The 22109-nt window shown below is 42.3% G+C and overlaps 1 protein-coding gene across 1 annotated transcript; it reads right to left on the bottom strand.

The window, feature by feature from the left end:
• Nucleotides 1-1363: 1363 nt before the first annotated feature.
• aifm3 (AIF family member 3) lies at nucleotides 1364-17760 on the bottom strand (the record flags this gene model as incomplete). Its single annotated transcript, XM_083644905.1, has 19 exons — nucleotides 1364-1490; nucleotides 2480-2584; nucleotides 4531-4606; nucleotides 5381-5479; nucleotides 5610-5727; nucleotides 5847-5923; nucleotides 6079-6142; nucleotides 7363-7434; nucleotides 7716-7831; nucleotides 7960-8090; nucleotides 8174-8265; nucleotides 8524-8610; nucleotides 9254-9366; nucleotides 9521-9617; nucleotides 9711-9755; nucleotides 9859-9968; nucleotides 11193-11302; nucleotides 12404-12617; nucleotides 17730-17760. The coding sequence occupies 19 exons, from the start codon at nucleotides 17758-17760 to the stop codon at nucleotides 1448-1450; spliced, it is 1800 nt and encodes a 599-aa protein (XP_083501031.1). The 3' UTR covers nucleotides 1364-1447.
• Nucleotides 17761-22109: the final 4349 nt, after the last annotated feature.

Genomic DNA, 22109 nt, shown 5'->3' with positions numbered 1-22109 from the left:
TTTCTGTGTTCCTTTCTGTTTCTGTGTTCCTATTATTAAATGTTTTCCTAATGACTCAGGCTGACTGATGAAATGATATGAATAATGAAAAATGTGCACTGCACACCAAACCCTTAAGCAGTGAATAGTTATTGTTGAAGACTTTTATTTCAAAGTTTTAGTTATAAAAATACCATTCCAGGCTTCTCTGTAGGAAGAACAATGCTTTTTAAAATGTTGTGTTGACTTATATACGTCAGGGCTCAAGTATTATGGGATCTTCAACATACCAAGATGAAATCTTAACTTCTGCTATACCTCTAAGCACATTACAGGCATTTCTGAATGAAAATGAGAGAACCAGTGAAATTACAATAACTGGTAAGAATATAAAAGCAACAAATTAATTTATTTTTGCAAAAGGACCAACCAACCCCAGTATCCCCAGGCCACGAAGCTCAGTTCCCTGAGTTAGTAACAAAGAAATGTCCCTATGGAGGTGACAGCTATGAAAAATAACCTTCAGCAACTATTGCATTCATCTTAAAGGAGCAATGTCTATTAGTTAGAAAATACATTAATCTATTGTGCAAGCACTAGTGCGTAATAAAAGTACAATTAGAATTTCATTTGTGCAGTCTACTAGCAAGGCAACATAGGTCACCATTAAGAAGAGGTACAGTATGTCATAATCCTTAAAAGTATCAGTCATTAGAATTCAATGGTGTTTGTTCATGCATGTTCGTGAACAGGTGAAGGTGCATTCAGGGTTCTGCTGCCAGTAATTATGCTGTTTTATCTTGTTGCAAATTGTAAGCTTAGTTTGCTGATGCTTCTAGTATTTCTAGTTGCTAACAATGTCTATTTTGGGGCATAGCAAACTTTCAAAGTCCTATTATTGTAAGTAATTCCATGCAGATCTACTGTCTGTCTTAGTCCACATGAGCAATTTGAGCATACAACCAAACCTGTTATTTAAAACTTAGAAAAATTCAGTTCAGATTGTATGTTCTTATTTTGTTACAGTGCATTCTGGATTATAGCTATATATATACAATGTTATTTGTACAAAAAAATGCCAATGCCCATCCCTGGCTTCTTATAAACAAAGTGTACAGGTAGATACATCATGCAGCAGCACAGAGGCTGAATCCAGTATTGCTTTGTTGTGAAACATGACGGCATTGTCACAAAAGACCTGCCAACACAGCGTTTTTAAACAGATTAAAACCATGTATGGCTCATCGTGTCACCTTAAAGTGTCTCTCAGGAGCAAAAGCAAGTTTCAGCCTTGTCCTCAGGGAAGTGTGTCTCATACAGATCCAGGACAGACACAGTCCTCAGAGAACGTCCCCAGTATGAGTGTGTCCAGACAGGATAGCTGCTCAGTGTGTCTCAGCACCATAAGTGTCCATGTTGAAGTGTCCGGTGGACTTTAGGTCCGTCTTGGGGATCTTCAGGTGGACACTCATTGAGTGCCTTTGTCAACCAACCAAGCGATATCTCCAGTCCTGCAACCCAGAAGATGAAAAGCCCGCCATCAAACAGAACATTAAATACATACAGTATTAATCACAATTTCAAACATGGGATTAGTAGCCATTGTGTGCTCAATACGGTTGAAATGGAAAATGAGAAAAGCACATATTTTCGTACTTGCCAAGTCGCGCTAGCATCCTTCATTTTGTGTGTGTGCGTTATTAGAAGTGGAAGACATGAGAGACATGGAGAACACTACAGTCAAACAAGCCCACTAAACACAAAAGACAAACTAACTGATACTGTAGCTCTCCCTGCACATTCACAACATATTAAACAACAGTCAAGTAATGGTATTTGTACAGTAAGATGACCATGTTATCTTATATGATTGACTAATGTACATAAATAATAGAGAGGTTAATGTACAAATATGATAAAACTTGAGAGAGTTCATGCGCTAAACCAGTTAGAAGATGAGGACCGGTGCTCAGTGCTCACAGATCAGGAACACAGCAGCATCAAATAGGAGGACACTGGAGCACATGGTCAGAAGGTCTTTATTGTAGGTGCAGATCAAAGAACACTTAACGTTTCAACACATCAGTGTCTTCTTCAGAGTGGAAGACACAGAAGAAGACACTGAGGTGTCAAAACGTTAGTGTTCTTTGATCTGCACCTACAATAAAGACCTTCTAAGATGACCCGTGTGCTCCAGAGTCCTCCTATTTGGTACAAATATGATACTTGGTATTAGCTCTTTGGCAATAATGTATTTATTCAATAAATATGTAAAACAGCTGGTGTTATTACTCTGTGAAGTGCAGTTAAGCCAATTATTTTTGACCCGTATAATACTTTCCATGTGATTGAAGTCACAAGGTGTGTGACACTTCGTGTTTCCTGTCAGCGTGATAACATTTGTCTTATATTTTTTTCTTCACAGTAAAACTTGAAAAACCTAAAGAACATAACAGCCATTGTAAGTGTGACCAGATTTAAGACTTGGAAATACACGTACTCCACATCTCGCTTCCTAATCGTCTTTCCAGACCCTAAGACCTCTGCCACACGGGATACAATAGGATCATAGTTCATGCTGGCCACAGCAACCACCTCCTCACTCCTATAGATGGGGCAGATTAAAACAAAGAAACTATAAAAACGGATTAAATTAGGTGTAAAGAGTCACAATCAAAGTGAGCTCATAAATACAGTGTGAAAATAAGACACATATGTACCTCAACATGAAATATTCTAGAGCAGGGTTTCTCAACTGGTGGGTCGGGATGCAAACGTGGGTCGCGGATGCCCATGGGGAAAAAAAATCCAAATATCCCCAAATGATGTCTCGACTTGTTGTAGTGAAAGAATTCAGATTCTTGAAACTTGATGAGCGTCACCACTTTAAATTGTTAAAAAAAAAACATATACGAGGGATCAGCCGAGCAGCATTTTGGCAAACAAAACGGCAATGAAACCCTATGGAGCCCAAGTGGCGCGAGCAGGGCCGGCCCTAGCCATCTGGGGGCCCTAAGCAGGATATAGATCAGGGGCCCCCTCCCAGGGGCGGGGGTTTGGGGGCATCCGCGCTGGAAGTATTTTTAAGTAGGGGGTGCTGTAAGGAGGGGACTCAAAAACGTCAAAGAAAATTTGACGTTTTTGGACTTTTAGCCATATTTAGAAGAATATTTAAAACAAACAAACATGACAATGACGCTCATTTGTAGCCCTATCAGTGTCAAGCAAGCGTGTAGAACCCAGCAGCCATAGGGGTTGCCAGGTCAGTTAAACCAGGGGTTCCCAACCTTTTTGGTGCCAAGGACCGGTAGATACATGCAGGACTGGTTGTCAATTTTAATGGTTTTAGTTACATATATATTTACTCACCAGGTGGCGACAAAAGGTAAATAACAGCCTTTTGTGTTGTATGTAGCCTACAGTATTTATGTTTTTGTTTAAACTACAAACATAAATAAACGTCAACCTATGTTTTAACTACCACACACAGCCTATAATATTATAGCCTATGTTTATTTAAAAAATAAAAAAATAAAAATAAAAAAAAATTGGGGGGGGCCCCCCAACTCCCGGGGCTCGAGGCAGCCGCTTGGTTCGCATATAGGGCGGGCCGGCCCTGGGCGCGAGGCTTGAGTGTATGACTCTAGCCAGCTAACTCTGTTTACATTTTTACAAAATGTGACAGTTCACACAACTTTAACACGACATGCATATATTATACATCAAACTCTTGAGCTACTTCTGCTCTCACTCAGAATGTCAAAATATAAGCGATGTCATGTATAGTTTTTGAGATATTAACGTTTGTTTGGCACAACTCATACTATTAACTGCCACGGGGTTCCGCATTTCTGGGTGGCAAGTGACGTCACGCTAAATCGTCCTATAGGGCTGTAATTCAAGATAAGTCTGCTTTTTTATTTCATTGTGTTTTTAGCCCTAGTTGCAATTTTGTTACACTTTTTTGTTTATTTCATGTTTTTAATAGTGCATGAATAGTCTCTTAGAACAGACAAGTTGGCTTCTGCAATTTTCAAATGCTTCCGCCATACCGTCTGTACTTCATGGGGGAGAATCATGCACCAACCGGAATGGGAAGCAGAAAGGCGGGTCTTCCGCTCATTAGTCCAATCAGAATTTTTTTAAGGCGGGTCTTCCGCTCATTAGTCCAATCAGAATTTTTTTCCGTAGACACACGTGCCGTGATTGGTCGGATTTTGTCGAACTTCCTTCCAATCTGAAGGTTTTTTTCCCAACTTCCTTGTGCATGTTCTGGGGGTGTAACGTACAGACTGTGTATAGCTGCATTCGCCTGATGTAGATGAGACAGTCTGTTTTAAGAGACTAGTGCATGAAGGCATTGTGTGTTAATGCACTATTTTTTGTGAAATAAATTTGAGTGGTATAAAAAAAAATCCGAAATTTGGGTCACGACTTAAAGACTAAGGAGAAATGTGGGTCCTGAGGCTAGACCAGTTGAGAACCACTGTTCTATCTAGAGTAATCATGACATGAACTGAAATCAACCAATCATATACAAACTATACTTACCTGGTATAAAAGGCCACAAATCTCAGTTCGTCCAGGTCTCCTTGTATGACGACATCATCAAACCCATCACCATACCCTTCACAATAAAAAAAAAAACATCACGTTTACACATTTTAAACAGCAGAAAGAAGAACAAGCCAAGTCAGGCTCAGTTCTAGCCTGGCTCCAGACCTTCGAAGCCACGCCCACTCCACAGTTGTGGATTTGGCTGCAGTCTGAATATCAGGTTCCAGATTTGAGGTCTTTGTCTCTGCAGCTAGATGGCAGTGTAGTAACTACCATCTTTACACCAACCCTCTAACAGCAGTGGCTCCCAAACTTTTTGCTGGAGACCCACTTTTTAAAAATGACAGACCATCGCAACCCAATTCACAATAGGCCTTATGTGTACATCATGAGAAGAGAGAATTTGTGAACATTCCTGACCATTTTTACTGACATTTCCGCATCACCTATTATCTTGAATAGGTAAACCAGCCATTTCAAAGTGATATACATTACGTTTGATAAATCACAACTTAGTTTTATGCATGTGTTATTGAAAACACATGTTAAATACTTAATGAAACAAAATAAATGCATTTAAGACTGTTAACAGGCTCTTGTTTTTTCCCCTCTCATCAGTAAAATAATATACACATTTTAAATAAAAGACTATGGAAAAATTCTGCTAATTTATTTGGCGACCCAAATAAAATCTGCTGCGACCCACCTGTGGGTTCCGACCCAGTCTTTGGAAAACACTGCTACAGAGCTCTGGCTTAGCTCTCTTACAATTCACAGTACCATGACATCATATCTACTTAATTAGCTCTACTGTAAATCTTAGGCTAGATAAACCATACCCTACCTGCATAGCGTATGCTCTTCCCAAACATGGCTGACCAGAAGTAAGGCACAGTTTTAACCTCAGTGGCTCTGCCCATCATGTTGAGAGCTGCCACTCTTCCTGTTAATTAGGTTAGCAAACAACATAGAAAGTGCTTTTCACAAAACTGTCTTGAAGCATGAACACTTAAATCGTCATCATAAGTAGGAGAGGAGAAGCTGTTGGATGCTGAAGGAGCTGTAACACTCACCATGCACATGGGCCATCTGCCAGTGAGGGATGTTCACCTTCTTGTTGCTGCGCTGCAGGAAAGGAAATATCACCACGTCTCCTCCAGCAAAGACACCGTCCACATTTGTCTGCATCATCTGGGAGAAGGTTGAACGCAATTAATGAACATAACTTAACGAAAAGGGATCAAACCCAATGTTTGTGAATGCTGTTGACTTAGCCCATCAGCTTGTGTGGTGTATAGCAGGCACAACACCTTGTTGACGGTGATGAAGCCCCTGGAGTCCATGTGAACGCCACTCTGCTTCAGGAAGCCACTCGCAGGAACAGAACCTGCAAGAGTAGAAACACAAGAGTCACCAGCTTCAATATGGAGCTAGGAGCCACACCGATGACAATCACTAGCCGTTGTAATTCTTTGTCATTGCAGATAGGGTGATGGTGGGGATGATGTATATGCGGAAAGGTTTTATGTTCATGAGCTTCACCTGCTCCGATGACGCACACGTCTGCCCGGAGGACCTTTCCACTCTTCAGAACCACCTCTTTGAGCTGTGTGACAGAAAAACAAAACAGCCAACTCTTGTACTAGATGTGTGTATCCAGGGATGGAATTTTGATTTCAAAGGTAGTGGTGGTGGTTTTTTAGATAATCCTACCCGAGGTAGAACAAAACACGATCATTTATTTATTTATTTTCATAATTTTGTCCCAATGAGATTTTGTCCCAATGTCCCCATTGGGCTGATGTGGCTCAGTTATCTGTTCCTGCTCTGCCTCAGATTCTCTTCCATCTTGTACTGTACTCCTTCCTTGCCTGAGCTGCCACGCTGACCCCTGCTGCTGATCCAGCAAATAAAAAGTACCACTTCAGTACATTTAAAACTTAAGTTTACACAACATTGAACTTATACTGTAGTAGTTTAGAGATTGAAATGACATAGGCTAATGTATAAGCCATTTATAATTCAATTAATTTATAATTCTCAATATAAAAGGGATAGGTGTGGTTCTCGTTGCTGATTGGACAATAGCTGTGGTATAATGCAATCTACCACGGCCTCTCGTACCTTATTGCTTCATTCTATAATTTATAGGATAATATTGTTTATCATATTTATAGAATAACCCTAGGAAAGCCATATATCCCCTGAATGCCCTAGGACTTATCCTAGAGGTCACAGTAGGTCATTTTATACAGTGAGTTCAAGTTTTGAAAAATGGTCTCACTTCAAGAAATGGCTGCTATGGGGACTAACATCATCACACATGAATACAATTGGGCTAATTGAATTCAGAAGAGTCTCAATGTTCCAGTCATACCCACTTCATGCAATTCCAAGACTGTTTAGGGAGCCCAGTATGCAGAAATATTCAAATGAAATAGGCAAAAATAACACATTTATACTGTGCAAAAAACGGCATGGTTTTTGCACACACACAAAATACATGGGATTAGCATAAAGTTGGCATGTATGTAAATGGGAGACTTGTGGGTACCCATAGAACCCATTTTCATTCCGATATCTTGAGGTGAGAGGTCAAGGGGCCCATTTGAAAATAAATTCACGAGTACAAAGTTTAGATTGTCCTGAAAGTAGCCACACGCTCCAAATTCTGGTGTTTTCCCCTGGCATCATTCGTCTAGTAGTTTCCTGCAGAGTGTACCGCATCTGCATCCCTTGCCCACTGTAAAGATGAGTTAGACAGACCAAGAGCAAGATAGTCCTACTGAGCATCATGTCATGCTGTTTCTCTCACTTTCTGAATACCTGTCCATGATGGCCTATCATCTCCGACACCTCGTTCAGCATGTAGAACTTCACCCTGTTGGCCTCAAACAGCTGCAAAGACAAAACACACCGCCATTACAGCAACCACACAGGTAATTAGCAACAGCTTTGAAATGCACAGTTTAAAGCACATAGCTGTAAGAGGGGAGAATTGATGTAGTTCCTTGCTGAATTTCCATGTGTCTGCATGATCAATCAATGCTAATGAGAATTCCCTTTGTGGGTGGCAGGAGAACACACTTTGCATTTTAACTAGTAGTGAATGCTGATGATGGTATTTTAGAGGTGGTTCATGGTCTGAAAAGCTTGATTTCCCAGGGGTTTGTCCCTACCTTCATTATGGCTTTCCCTAGTTTCTCCCCAAGAGCTGCTTTAAAGGGGACTGATTCGATCCCAATGATGGAGACAGAGTGGGCCTTGTCGGTGAGAGCTGCAGCCACCTCCATACCTGGCAACGCAGCAAGGAAACAGCATGTACATCATTATTGTCTATATAATTCAGAAAGATGTGCGGTGTACCACTTTCACCCAACACAAATGGGAAGAATTGATTCGTTCAATGTGCCTTTTACTCACCAACAAAAGACGTTCCCACAATTACTGCGTTCTTGTTGTTGGCCAGCCTGGCTACGCTGTTTGCATCGTCCGGCGTCCTGAGGTGAAACACGTTCCTGACATCCTTGCCTTTGTAGTTCATTGGCTTGGGCCTTTGAAGCAGAAAACGGAAGCAGTCAGATGTCAATTTATTTATGCACCAACTGAATACTGACCAAGAAGGAGAAATCCTCACTTGCTTCCTGTAGCAATAAAGAGTTTCCTGTACTCCATCCTCAAGCCATCTTCAAAGGTCACAGAGCGTGTTTTCACATCAATTGCCACAGCCTGAAAGAAATAGCCCAGAGTTACACATTCAGGCATCATGCAGTAGAAGAAAATGTCCCCTCTACTAGTGGCTTTCTGAGACCAGTTGTGGTACCAAGGCTTCAAATGAACCAGTCAAAAAGTAGATTTTGTTGTAAATTTGTTAAAGGAAAGGTCGTTCTCACCTATATCAAATTAAATAATTCAAAAAGAATGCTTTGCAATGAACAAAGACATCAGTATCGCTTCAGTTCACAGCTTGGGTTGACTATCTCTCACCTCCTTCTCGGTGAGCAGTTCAATGTCATGGCTCTGGAGGAAGTCCATGGAGCGCAGCCTCAGCTGCTCTGCGGTGCTTTCTAGGGACTGAGGGGCAGAGAACAGCTAAATAAATTCAATAAATAGAAAAATCCCAAAACAATCTTCCCCACCATTTTTGGGACCAACACAAACATTGTCCAGGAATGTTTTCTTAAGATTACAGCATTCAGATCCCACTTTGGATAATACTGAACTGCCATAACCCATAAAGGATAGTTGACGTGGAAATCTGTGACTATGACTATTGGCATGGGGAACATTGTGGGGAGAAACAGTGTAGACTTAAATCAGTCAGTAAGCGATTACCCAATTCCAATCACTCACACATGAAGTCGACATTCCTTACACATAAATTTGGTCGCCGAAACCAAAAACATTCTTTACATATTATTATGAAAGTAAATAAACATCTATGATCTAAATTTGCATAAACAGTATGCAGCTACCAAAGAGAACCAAAACACGGTCAAGGTTTTTCAATCTTTTTCATTGCAGACTGCTTTCTGAATCAATTTTGGTCATCGACCCATGTACAAAACAGAGCTTAGTTGCTGTGAAGTGAAGCGGTTCCCTGAAGAGCTCCTGTTTTAGCAGTATTGACCAAAGTGGTGCCTCTGCTGTGTGTCATGTAGCATTCCAAGTAAACTCAGTATGCTCTCGGTTTTGTGGCCAGCGTCTCTGTACAAACCTTACTCAGTTTAGGCCTGTCATATGGAGGATGCTTGTCCATGGTGCACATGACAATTCGATCGGTGAAGCCCTCTTGCCTCAATGTCTCTGCGCACACCAGAGCTGCTGGACCTGTCAAAACAGTCCTGTTACATCCTAAACATAAACTAGTAGCAACATACTGTATCAGGTCAGAGGTCAGCGGTGAGAGGGTCTACTCAGATATGCTTGTATCTTTATTCCTCTAGCAGTGGGAAGGGAGGGAGAGGGTAAATGGGTCACTGACCCGAGCCGATGATGAGAACGTGGCTGAAGCTCGTGCTGGAGTTAATGACTGCTGAACATCGGGACATGGCCTTTGACCTCTTCTGTGACTGAAGAGCCTGGAAATGTTTGCAAGATCTCAGATCAATCAGGGCGTCTATTCATTTGCCTACATAAATTCTCCACATTCCTCCAGGGACTTTTTTTTTTACCTGCTTGTTTGCCCGAATGATCACCTTGTCCTTTTCAACTCTGACCTGGAGCAAACAGACATGAGTGATGTGTACACTTTTTGATGCTACTTAAGAGACATGATAATGCAGGGAATGTGACAGAGATTTCACCAGCGGGGAAGGTCACCTGGAAGGTCGGTAGGCTGTCCAGCCCGGGGAAGTCCTCGATGTCTCCTGTTGCGATGTTGAAACACGCACCGTGCCAGGGACAGCGCACGTGGCCTTTTGACAAGACACCTGCAATGACAGAAACGACTCAATTATTCAGCTAAAATCAGGGCGTCTGGGTAGTGCAGAGGTAAAAGCACATAGTGTAATCCTCCTGCCCAAACTCCTCGCTGTCAGGTAAAAATAAGCAGCTGATGACTGCACATCTATAGAGAGGCAAAGTGACCGCCTACTTCCTGCTTCAGCACTGTACCAGAGATTTTCATCCGCCATTTATTTTCCCACACACATTTCGTAAAATGCATATAAAAACGTTAAAAAAAATGCAGGTTTAAAGAAAATATTTGTTCGATGTTGTTTTTTTAAGTTTTGGTCCGAGTTAAATGTTCTATGGGGTCACCCGATTATAGCGTTAGCTGAACCGTTTGGTTTGACGAAGTACAACTATTTTATAAGCATTTTACAAAATGTCTATGGGAAAATAAATGGTGGACAGAAATCTATGGTACAGTGCTGAAGCAGGAAGTGACGTTCCACTTTGCCTCTCTATATCAGAGGAAGCATGTGCTAGTTTACAACTCTCCCCAGATCAGCAGAGGCGGTGGAGCAACAACAGGGACAGCAGGGGAGAGACAATTGGGGAGAAAATAGGAGAAAACCCGGAAACCCCCCCACCCCCACCCCCACACACACACACACACACTACAATCTCAGTGATTCTCAACCATTCCATATAGGGCCACATTTTGTCTCACAAACCCAAATGTATTAATAATATTTTTTTATTGTCAGATATGATTGTGTCCAGAATGCCATGACTATCTGTGTTGTAGGTAGAGATATAACAGTGAACCTATGATACTTTTTTCCCCCCCTTCTCCATTCTGGGTTTGGCATTAGCTCAGGAGGTAGAGCTGTCAGCTGAGAATCAGAAGGTTCCTGTTCGAGGCTGGCTCCTCCTGGTTGTGTGGAAAAGACACTGAACTCCTAACTGCTCCTGATGAGCAGTTAGCGCCTTGCATGGCTGCAGACACCGTTGGTGGGTGAATGTGAGGTATTCATGTAAAAGCACTTCGGGTAGTCGATAGACTATAACATGCGCTCTATAAATAGAGTCCATTTATCATTCTCTAATTGCGTTTTTTTGTAAATGTTAATAATAATAATGGTGAGGTCTAACAATTTATCAATTTACTAGAGACTCCTTGGAATCTCCGCAATGACCGCGGGCCCCACGTTGAGAACCACTGCTCTACATTATAGAAAACCATAGCTGAACATGATTTGATTCACCTTTGACCAGGGGTGCACCATAGTGTGGACACTTGTGACCGATGGCTGAGAACTCCCCATGTTCTTTGATCAGCAAAGCTCTGCCACTTCCCAAGTCCACTTCTCGCATCCTGTCAAAAACACACAAACAGGTGTGTGTGTGTGTGTGTGTGTGTGTGTGTGTGTGTGTGTGTGTGTGTGTGTGTGTGTGTGTGTGTGCGTGTGTATGTGTGTGCTGCAAAACAAATCTATACAAAGGTTCTTCCAGCCAATGAGTGACTACTCCCGGGTTGGAGTGTGTGCATATGTATGTGTGTGTATAAGAGATCCTGCTAGGAGTCTATAGGAGGAAATACCTGTCGTTTTCCCACAGCGCTGGGCCAGTGGCCCTGCCGGGGTCATGAGATGGGAAAGGCAGGACACTCAGTCAATCAGTCAGTCAGTCACTCACTCACCAATCTGTGCATCCAGAGTCTATCAGTCTGAGATTAATAAGACTCTGGGGCAGACGGCTGATATTTTGTGGTTTCCGCTGTAGTAAAAGTGGACGCCCATGCCAAGACTCCCGCTTCCATGCGCTGCGGTTATTGTTTACAGTTGTTATTGTTTAGAGTTGGAGCTGATGGATTGTAGGTGTTTTAGGAGTTGGAGCTGATGGATTGTAGGTGTTTTAGGTCCAGGTGACATTTCGGCTTATGAGATGTCGTCTGACTGTAAACAATGAGGGAAGGGGTGGGACCTCCGCGCCACAACGGAAACCCTGCAATATCGCCCGTCTGTCCCAGAGTCTTATTAGTCGTCAGACTGATAGACAGATTGGTGAGTGACCAGATTGGTCACTCACTCATGGATGTTGACTGAGGAATAGGGGGCGGAGCTAGGGATAGGAAGGTGGTAGAGAGTCGAGATTCAAGGGGTGGGTAGGGGAAGTGGCTAGGGAGGATGTGGGTGGTGGGGATGTTGCAAGGAAGGCGGGAAAGGGGCCGTAGCTAGGGATAGGGAGGTGGTAGAGAGTTGGGATTCGACGGGTGGGTAGGGAAAGTGGCTAAGGGGGGTGTGAGTGATGGGAGGGGCAAGGAGGTGCTGGGACAAGGGAAAAGGGGCCGTAGCTTGGGACAGGAAGGTGGGAGAGAGTTGGGATTTGAGGGGTGTGTAGCGGAGTGGCTAGGGGGGTGTGGGTGGTGGGAGTGGGCGTGTTGCCATAAAGCTGAATGGCTTGTTCATATTCTTACTGTCCATTCTCCAGATCTTTAACGTGGCAGACAGAGGCCTCCACATAGTCCCGTGGCTTGTGGTAGAGGCGGAGAGGGGTGGAGTCCTCGTCGGAGCCGTGTCCCAGGGCCCCATTGGGTCTGCAGTCTGCGAAGGGGCTCGCTTTGCCGTTAGGTGACAGCCCGTCAACCTCTTTCTCTTTCTCCAGCAGAGACAGTTCCACTTTAACTTCAACTGTCCAACACAGACATGTCTTCTTATACAATGCAGGACTACAAAACAAGCACACTCAATGTTTTTGGTAACATCCAATCATAAATTCTCTCTCCATGTTAAAATAGTGTTAACTTGTAATCCATGATTTTCACTATGATATACTATCAGATGATGTATGAGAACAGCCATCAGTGATTTGCAGTATAGGACGAATCAGCATGTTTGTAAACAAACGGATTGGCTATACTTCCGGGTGCAACTGCTGTTCGTTTTAAACATCGGTTCATGGTGAAACCATGCCCTCTTTGAACTCTAACTACCCCTCCATACTTGAAGCTAGACACTCCATTCAAACTTTAAACAAGTCACCACCTTTAGGACTCTATCACCTTAATTCAGCTTTAATTGATCTTTTGTACTGTTTGAGAAATCGCAGTTTATGTTTTATACTTTTTTCAATGGGACCCTATGGAGCCAGCCTTGAGTGTACTGTTTAGTAAATTCACACATTTTAAAACTGTGACAGTTCTCACAACTTTAACACTACATACATACATATATATTGTACATGAAACCTTCGATACTTCTGCTCTCACTCATAATGTTGAAATATAAGCGATGTGATGTATAGTTATTGAGACATTAACATTTGTTTGGCACAGCTTTTCATCTTTATTTCATACTAGTTTCTGCTGCAGTGGCACCCGGAAGTACAATTTGTTGTTGTCGTGATGTCACGCTGATTCGTCCTATAGTTGCTGTTCTGACTTCTCATTACTATCCCTCCTCGTTGCTTTGGAGGTGTAGTTTGCCATTTGGACTTCTACTACTTTGTGGCAAACTGAGTCTGACAACTCCAGAATAGTTCCAAATGAGTGCAGGAAGCAGCTGAATGAAGCAACAGTTTGTAAAGGCAACTATCTTTTTGTAAGGGCAACCATCTTTTCTTTTCTTTATAGTTCTGTCAGATATATATGTTTCAGTCAAAACGATCAAGTGTTGACCATCAACACCACTCCGGATGTGCAAGTACTTTTAAATGGCCATGCCTCTAAACAATAGCAAATCAGTTTTGCAAATGACCAAAACAGTTGGGATGAGGGTTATCATGACCAGCCTCATAGTGGGTGGAAGAGTTCCTTCTTACATCTCCCTTTGTAGAGTGATGCTAAAAATGGAGTCCACAAAAATGGGGGCAGCACCTGGTAGCTAAACCAATCACTAAAAGATGACTTTTCACACACACTGATGAGTCACCGGTCAGTCGGTCTTCATCAAACTGAACATCACTGACTAGAATCCCCATTAATATGAAACTGACCGGATCACAAAACAACATTTAAGGACAAATCCAGCAGCATTCTGTTAACATTTTCAACGTTGCTTCTTGTCTATATTTGTGGATGAGAAAACAAACACACTATAATAAGGAGTAGAAGACATCTATCTTTTGGGAGCCATGCAGTTTGCTTTGACATCTGATGCGCCACAATGGGGTTTATATTTATGAACGTTAAGAAATGGTTGTATAACCTTTTTTCACTGCAGCAGGCTTTATCTGTTCGGCTGGGAAAATGTGCTGACCATCCGGTTCTTACACAGTAATCTGGCTGGAATTTTCTCCCGCTGAGCAAGTCTTAATTAAAATCAATGGAAAATCATAATAGTGACTGCAATTGCAAGAAAAAAGAAAGAGAAAGCGCTCTAGTGTGAAAGACAATCGAGTTTCTGTCTTTATATCTGTGACTAAATGGGAGATTGCACAATCTGACAGATGAATCCACTATTTCTACTTTAGATAAGTTATGTGACTTTACATCTCACCTTCACTAGTCTCAACTCATATTACCGTACTAAGTGATACTTAATTTGATACTACTAAAAACCGATGTGATTTGGTTCAGAATATAAAGATTTTCTGTAATGCTTAAATCTTAAACTGTTTGGTTTAGAGTTGTAACACAAAGACAAGTTCTTTATTGGAACAGTTTAAACATACATTTTAAGTCACACACACAATTAGGCAATATTTGTAAAACTTTTTTGCATTCTATTCTTATATACTTCTTAATGCCAACCAAGGCAATGTCAAATCGAGCAATGTGCAATATTTAAATGGTCTCTTGTAATATTGTTGTTCCCTTCACAGATCCTGTCATGGTTATTATTATTATTATTTTTATAGTGAGTGGTCTTTATTTCTACTTTACATTTAAAGTTTAGGATTCAGGATTCTGTGAGAAATGTATTCCTTGTGGCTAGTTGCCATTTCCTCAATAAAAAACACACACAAATACTTTTATTTGATCTTTGCCAAGATTGTGATTTGAAGCTACAATAATCAGTGCTCAAGACCAGTGGTTCTCAAACTTTTTCACGTCAAAGACCCCTAAACTGACACAAATTAAACCATGGCCCCCCTTTTGATAAGATTCTGTCCCAGAGTCCCCCATCTGATCAGATTTTTAGCTTTTGTGACGACCCATCTTTTATTTACTTTGGTGTATGACTCCTCTCATTTGTTACTTCGGGTTGTAAGTAACATATGAGGGGAGTCATACACCAAAATAGAAGTTAAAACAATAAGTTATTAACTAAAACGAAGGGGAAATAAACCAGACAGCACTGGAGGGAGAGAGACTGAATGATCTGAGGGTCTTCTTAAGCCCAATGAGTGCACCGAGCCCAGGTGCGCCCAATCAGGCTAATAATGACCCCAACACCAGGCTCCTGCAAGACAGGGCCAGGAGAGTCGGAGGGTCATCACACTTTTAGATGTTTTATTACAGAAAGTGTATGAAACCTACTAAAATAGTCATACATGCTGTCATTGTGTTACTTATGGTTAACTTGTACTGTAATTCTAGTATTACTGCTTTTCTTTGCTGGGGACCCCCTGGAACCCCCTCAAAGACTCCTGGGGGTCCCCGGACCCCACTTTGAGAACCACTGCTCAAGACCACAGCGCTAATCCCAAGACTGTTTGGTCATAGGCACGGGAGTAACCTTTCTGCTGGACACTTGAGGTCCAGCCTCATTGAGGAATGTTGCTCACTGATTATTAAACCACTAACTAAGAAAGTCAGTCCAGCACTGAGCTGCAAAAATCTCTCCTGTGAAAGCCTGTAGGTGGCGTCGTCACAACTGATCCACTGCAGACTGCACCAGGATCTCTGCTCTGTCAAGTGGAAGCACAGTCTGTCCTTAAGCTCTGGTATCGTGTGGATAATCATATTCCAACGTGTGCTTGCCTTGTGCTGCTGAAGCATTAGCCCAGGATACATCATCATAAGCCAACTTCTCTAAAGTATCAATGATCAGATTCATAAACAATATTGGGCTGCTCTGCCATTTCACAATTTACTCTATACATCTCCTAAGTATGACTTTATTATTGAGAATACAATAATTAAACACCTTACAGATTAGGATATTAATCATGAATAAAACGTTTATAACTGTGTTCATGACTTACTTACTAATGCTTAGTAATGTATGAATAATGCTTTATAAATGATGAATTCATGATGAATTAAGTACTAATGCTTAATAGTGTATAGTTATATTATAAAGTATTACCCCAACATGTTAAAATGACAACTTTAAGAAATCTAGAAACAATGCAAAATGATTCACTAATAGATCTGCAGTCACTACCTTGTGGTCAGTGCTGGACAGCTCTATGCACCACTTCTCTCTCAAATCTGTTTCTTTGGCTTGAGCAAAGCAAAATGGTGCAAAGCACATAGACGACTTGTGTTTGGCAGAGGGAGCAATACTGTAGGCGTTCCAGTCAAACACATTAGTTATAGTGTTATTAAGTATTCCTTCCCTGGGTCAATGGCCGTATAACATCACCAATAATGTTCATTCTCTGCTGGAATCCTGCTCCACTTGTCTCCCCAAACAGATTCCTTTCTTGGCTGAGTTTTTTTCTGTATAGGTTCTGGCACTCAGTTGATTGTAGAGTTTGCCTTAGATGCAGTCATTACTTCTTCCCTTTCACTTGGAGATAAAATAATAATAATTTTCTGTTTTACATTTAACAGTTAAGTTTAATAATGAGTTTGGTGTTAAAACATGAGCTATGAATTATAATAATGTTATAATGTTATTATAATAATGAATTATTCTTCAAATCAGTTCTGCTTCATTTTCTAATTAGGCAGGACTGTCTCTGTGTTATCCTAATAAATGCTTCTCCAAAGATTGCATGGATGGGCCTCAATGCATGGACAGGTGCCTGGATACTACTGTTATTATGTTATGATAAACCAGTACAATATGTATTTAACTTAAACTGCTTCAGCTAACTTTGATTTTAGGATGTGCTCTCATGCAACAAATGTGTGAAGTTGGAAATGATGAGGCAATATCTTGGAAAAAGAATGAATTGAACAGATTCACACTCATTCTCTTCAGTGACTTCTCTAGTAACTCATGACAGACATGAGACGATTACCTTTGACTGGACACAATTGCCCGAACTGATGCCATATTATGTCTATTTTCAGTACTTTACCATCGTTTTATGCATAGATGAATGTAGAAAATATGAATTATATCTGTAAAACTGTATCGTAACATGTAAAGTTACCTTTGTCACCTATTGTTAGTAAGTGGTGGTCGCACTGCTATCTGGGAGCCTAATGTGTTTAATAGACTTTGACTAATGAGTCCTCAGAGGCCTGACAGTCTGGGGCTTCGGTTCTGCTTGACTGGGCCTTTCTCTCAGTGCGCGCTGCCCTGGTGAGATGACTACCGGTAGTCCCTTCCCCTCCTTACTTTACCCCCAACACACCATGTGGTCAATACACCATTTGATCTCAAAGCCCTTGCTTTTCCAAATAGCCAAATGGCAAGCACAGTGTGTATCACCATAAAGCCTGCCAGGTAGCTCCATAGCTACTTCTGTCATCAGGGCAGCATTGCTCACACTGGAGTGGCAGAACACTTTGTCAAATTTACATATTCATGTCTCAGTATGTAATCCTCTCGAGCGAGAGCAACAGAGACATTAAAAATTCCTCCCCCACAACACTATTAACCGAGGATGCTGTATACAGCAGGGGACATGAGTGTGTAACAGGATTTGGAGGACGATGATGAGTTTGGAAGCAGGTTGGTTACCTGGTTTGGGTTTGGAGAAACATCCTCCCATGGTGGGCCCAGGATGGAGCCAGGAGACCTGGCTGAGGGACACCCAGGGAGAGGGGGGGGGGGGGGGTCAGATCCTCAGGCTGGGCTGCTTGGTTGGGAGGTAACGGTAACACTGGAGGGGGGGTATGAGTACCTGCAGATCCAGGCTAGCCATCGCACATGTCAGCTCCTCCACATAACCTGGATGGAGAGGGAACAGCTTCAGTAACACACACCACCCTGCTTTGTAGATCTATATGTGACTATAACGGTTTGTAGCTGCTCTGCCTAGCAACAACCTGAATGTGGTTGTTATAATATGGTATTAAACTGTGTATAATGTATTAATCTATACTATAGGCGTTACTTACTTCGCTAGATCAGGTTTGATATACAGTGGTTCTAAAATCTCACGCCAAGGACTCCTAAACTGACATAAATTAGACCACGGAAACCCCATTTGATAAGATTTTGTCCCATGCAGGGTCCCCCACCCCCCATCTGATACGATTTGAGCTTTTGTGATGACCCCCCACTCTCCTGGCCCTGTCCTGGCTGCAGCAGCCTGGTGTTGGGGTCATTCGGCTGGTTGAGTGCACCTGGGCCCGGTGCACTAATTTGTCAAGAAGACCTTCAGACCTTTCATTCTCTCTCCCTCCTCACTGATGCACCATGTGTTCATTTGTTTAATGCAGTTTGTGTTGTCTAGTTATTTTCCCTTAGTTTATTAGCAAATTATTGTTTTAACGTTTACTTTGGTGTGTACACTGTACAGTATGACTCCCCTGATTTGTTACTTCCTTGAGCCAGTGAATGGGCAAAGACTGGAAGCTCTACAGAAGAAATCAAGGCAAGAATTGGCATTGCAACCTCAGCCATGACAAGAGCAGCATCTGGAGAAGCAATACCATCAGCTTCCCTGTGAAGATCAAGCTCTACAAGTCACTGTAGCCTCCACTCTCGTCTATGGATGTGAGAGCTGGACACTCACAGCATACCAGACGCAGGATGCAGGCATTCGAGAACAAACGATACAGTATGCTCTGCGTCTCATACAAGTAGCACAGGACAACAGAATACGTAAGCCAGCTAATCACCACCCGCGCTGAAGAACAGGAACCACTACTTTATACGACTGTTAGGCGCCACAAACTTGAATGGTACGGACACATCTCACGACACACCTCCCTGTCAAAGGCCATCCTACAGGGGGCAGTAGAAGGAAAACGACAAAGAGGCAGACAGAGAAAATCCTGGCTAGACAACATCAAGGAATGCACAGCAGAAGACCGAGAGCTGTGGAGATCCCTGACTGTCCAAGCATCCTTCAGGACACCCCTACGGCCTCTCAAGGTCACGGGATGGATGGATGAGTGAGTGAGTGAGTGAGTGAGTGAGCCAGGTTGTAACATACAAGGGGACGAAAGTAAAAGAAAACAATGTATTAACTAAAACTAAGGGAAAATAACTAGACAACACAAACGACATTAAACAAACAGAACAAAAGGTGAGTGCACCGGGCCCAGGTGCACCCAATCAGCCTAACGAGCACAACACAAAGTTCCTGGAGACAGGGCCAGGAGAGTGGGAGGGTCATTCTACTATAATTGGAGAGCTGTCTGTTTGTTTGTTTGCTTGTTCAGAGTTGCAAGGCGCACTATTGCTCCAATCGCCTCCAAAATTTGCCAAAACACTTTTCAGGGGTCTGGAATGAATCCACCCAAGGGGGGCACTACAGCGATATTTTACATTTTTAGGCATCAGTGATGTCATCAGTGATGTAAATTGCGCAATTGTGATGTCATCAGCGGAACCACACAGAGTAGTGTCCAAGACAGTCTCCAACACCACTGGCAAAGTGGTGACAGCCACACTGTGGGGAGAGTAGGCAGAGAAGTTTGATGGCTCTAATCTGCCTATGGTCGGCATCAAAGGAGCTCGTCTGTTTGATTTTGGGGGCAGGTCTCTCTCTGCTTTATTCAGCTTAACAGTCAAGGTAAACGCAGACATACCTCAGGCCTTTCCACTGAGGGCCTGGTATGACCAGGAGGGCTGCGCTCTAAACAGCAAATCCCTGACAGAGACGAGGGCAGCGGGCAGCGGAGAAAGGGTCAATTGGAAAACACTGAGCGATGATGTCATAAGCACTGATGATGTCATGTCAAGCTGCACAATCGCCAAGTGATGTCATACCCACTGATGATGTGGATGACGTGGCATGAGTTGACATGAGTTTGGTCTCAACACCAAAAAGGGTTAGGGTCTTTTTATACTTTTTTACTCTTACTCAAATAATTATTTTTATGGGTACTTTATACTTCTACTTGAGTAAATATATAAAGTAACTGTACTTTTACTTGAGTACTGCTTTTGTTTACTCTACCCACCACTGCCTGGGGCACTTTTTATGATACTGAATCCTCTAATTGATCGCAACAATCAAAGCATTTTTGCAGTTATTTATCATAAAGTTATCTTAAATGTCTGAATGATGACAGAGTCCAGGGGAGAACTGCTGTGTGTGTGTGTGTGTGTGTGTGTGTGTGTGTGTGTGTGTGTGTGTGTGTGTGTGTGTGTGTGCGGGCGCGCGCGCACGTGTGTATATGTGTGCGTGTGTGCGTTCATGTGTGTGTGCATACATGTTGTTGCGTGTTAAAAAGGAAGTAATTGTGTTAATTGGGAACATTTCCACACACAGTGTTACCTTTGTTCATGCATATTGCATGGGAAACGTTACATATTAACAGCACTCAGACACCTATTAACTTTCTCATCACACTGTGTTTTAAAGGGAAGCAGGGGCCCCTTGAGTTTCAGAATGCCTCTTGTTTTGTTGCCATGTTGCCCACACATCGCTGCTGCCAGCACTCCTGGTATTTCACCCACACCTACAGCAGTTACTCACCATGCACAGTTGGTATGAATTTGAGCAGACACAGGATGGCAGGTGCATCACTGGACGTAGTGCGATTCATCATCAAATGATACTTTGGGGGTACAACCAAAAGGACTACTTGATATTCTGAGCACAACTTAATGTCCTTGAAGTTCAGAAAAAGGCATGCACTGTTGAATGGAGCGCTGCTTAGCAAAGTTCCAGAGAACAAATGAGAAATGGAAAGACTGCTGACTGCATACAGATCTAGTATGGGAAGAGTCAGTAGCTAATATTGACTTGTATCTATACTATGCATTTGTTTACTCTAAAATGCATAGCATAGATACAACAACTCTAAACTAGAGATCAGAGATATTTCACTGAACAAAAAAAAACATGCCAGAACTCATGCAAAACTATTTAAAAAAAAATCAACCAAAGCCAATGGTGACTGTTTTTGCTCTAATATCTTGTCAAACTTTCCAAACATCTTTAACAAATGTTTTTTGTTTTTTTTACAGAACGTGGGTGGTATTCCTACAGTATTCATCCAAATCTCCATGGCAATGTATCTTTTCCCACTCATTGCACATCCACACTATCCTAGCAGAGTCTTTGATGTAGTGAAGCACAGCAGTGCTGCCCTAAATATAGAAAACAACATATCTAATCATGTTGTGTTGGGAAAGACGCCTTTTCTGCTAGGAGAAAGAACCGTGGAAATGTCTCTCTCTCACTCACATGCTGCTACTTTAATAATTTGGTACAACTGAAAATTTGATGAACAACAAATTGGATCACAAAAGAGCGCCATCGCCATCCAGCAAGTCCAAGATATTCTGTGCAGAACTAAAGTAGGCTAAGCAGATTTGGCCCTCACAACATATGACGCAGATCCCAGTCTCACTGTTGGGCCTGCCCCCAAGCAGGCCTAATAATCCTTCCTGCAAACAAGCTGTCAGTTTCCCTCACGTCTCCACAAATGTAATACCTGTTACTGGAATGTAGGAGGAATTAGCAATTGCAGCTGGTAAGTTGGTGGTGGTGAGGGAGCTGATCTATAAGACTGAAAAGCAGTAATGTCGAGAGTGGGGGGCGCACCACACTCCGATGGCCATCACTCAAACCCTTCACTAAACTGGTGCTTTCATTCTACGACAGCAAACGGCGTTGTTATTGACCTATACAGAGCACTCATCACTCAGTCACTCGTCAAGGAGAGCTGTCATTCTTTATTTTAAGAAAGAAGCCCCTCCCCTCACAGCAGGAGACCTTCGCTCCATAAAAGCAAATATCCCATAATATTCCCTACAGCTAGCAATAACAACCGTGCTCCTTGCCAATAAACGTGTGATAACAACAAATCAGTGACATCAGCAACACGTGGTCAGAGGTTCAGAGGAAGAAATGCTACATCATCCCCATAATAAAACCGGGATCACCCGAATGCCTGATGTTGATCACCTATTACTTTACAGCAGTTACAGTTTACA

This window comes from Poromitra crassiceps (assembly GCF_964638095.1).
Source record: "Poromitra crassiceps genome assembly, chromosome: 10".
NCBI classification, from domain to species: Eukaryota; Metazoa; Chordata; class Actinopteri; order Beryciformes; family Melamphaidae; genus Poromitra; species Poromitra crassiceps.
Note: the sequence above shows the minus strand (reverse complement) of the source record. Positions and strands in the feature narration are given on the sequence as shown.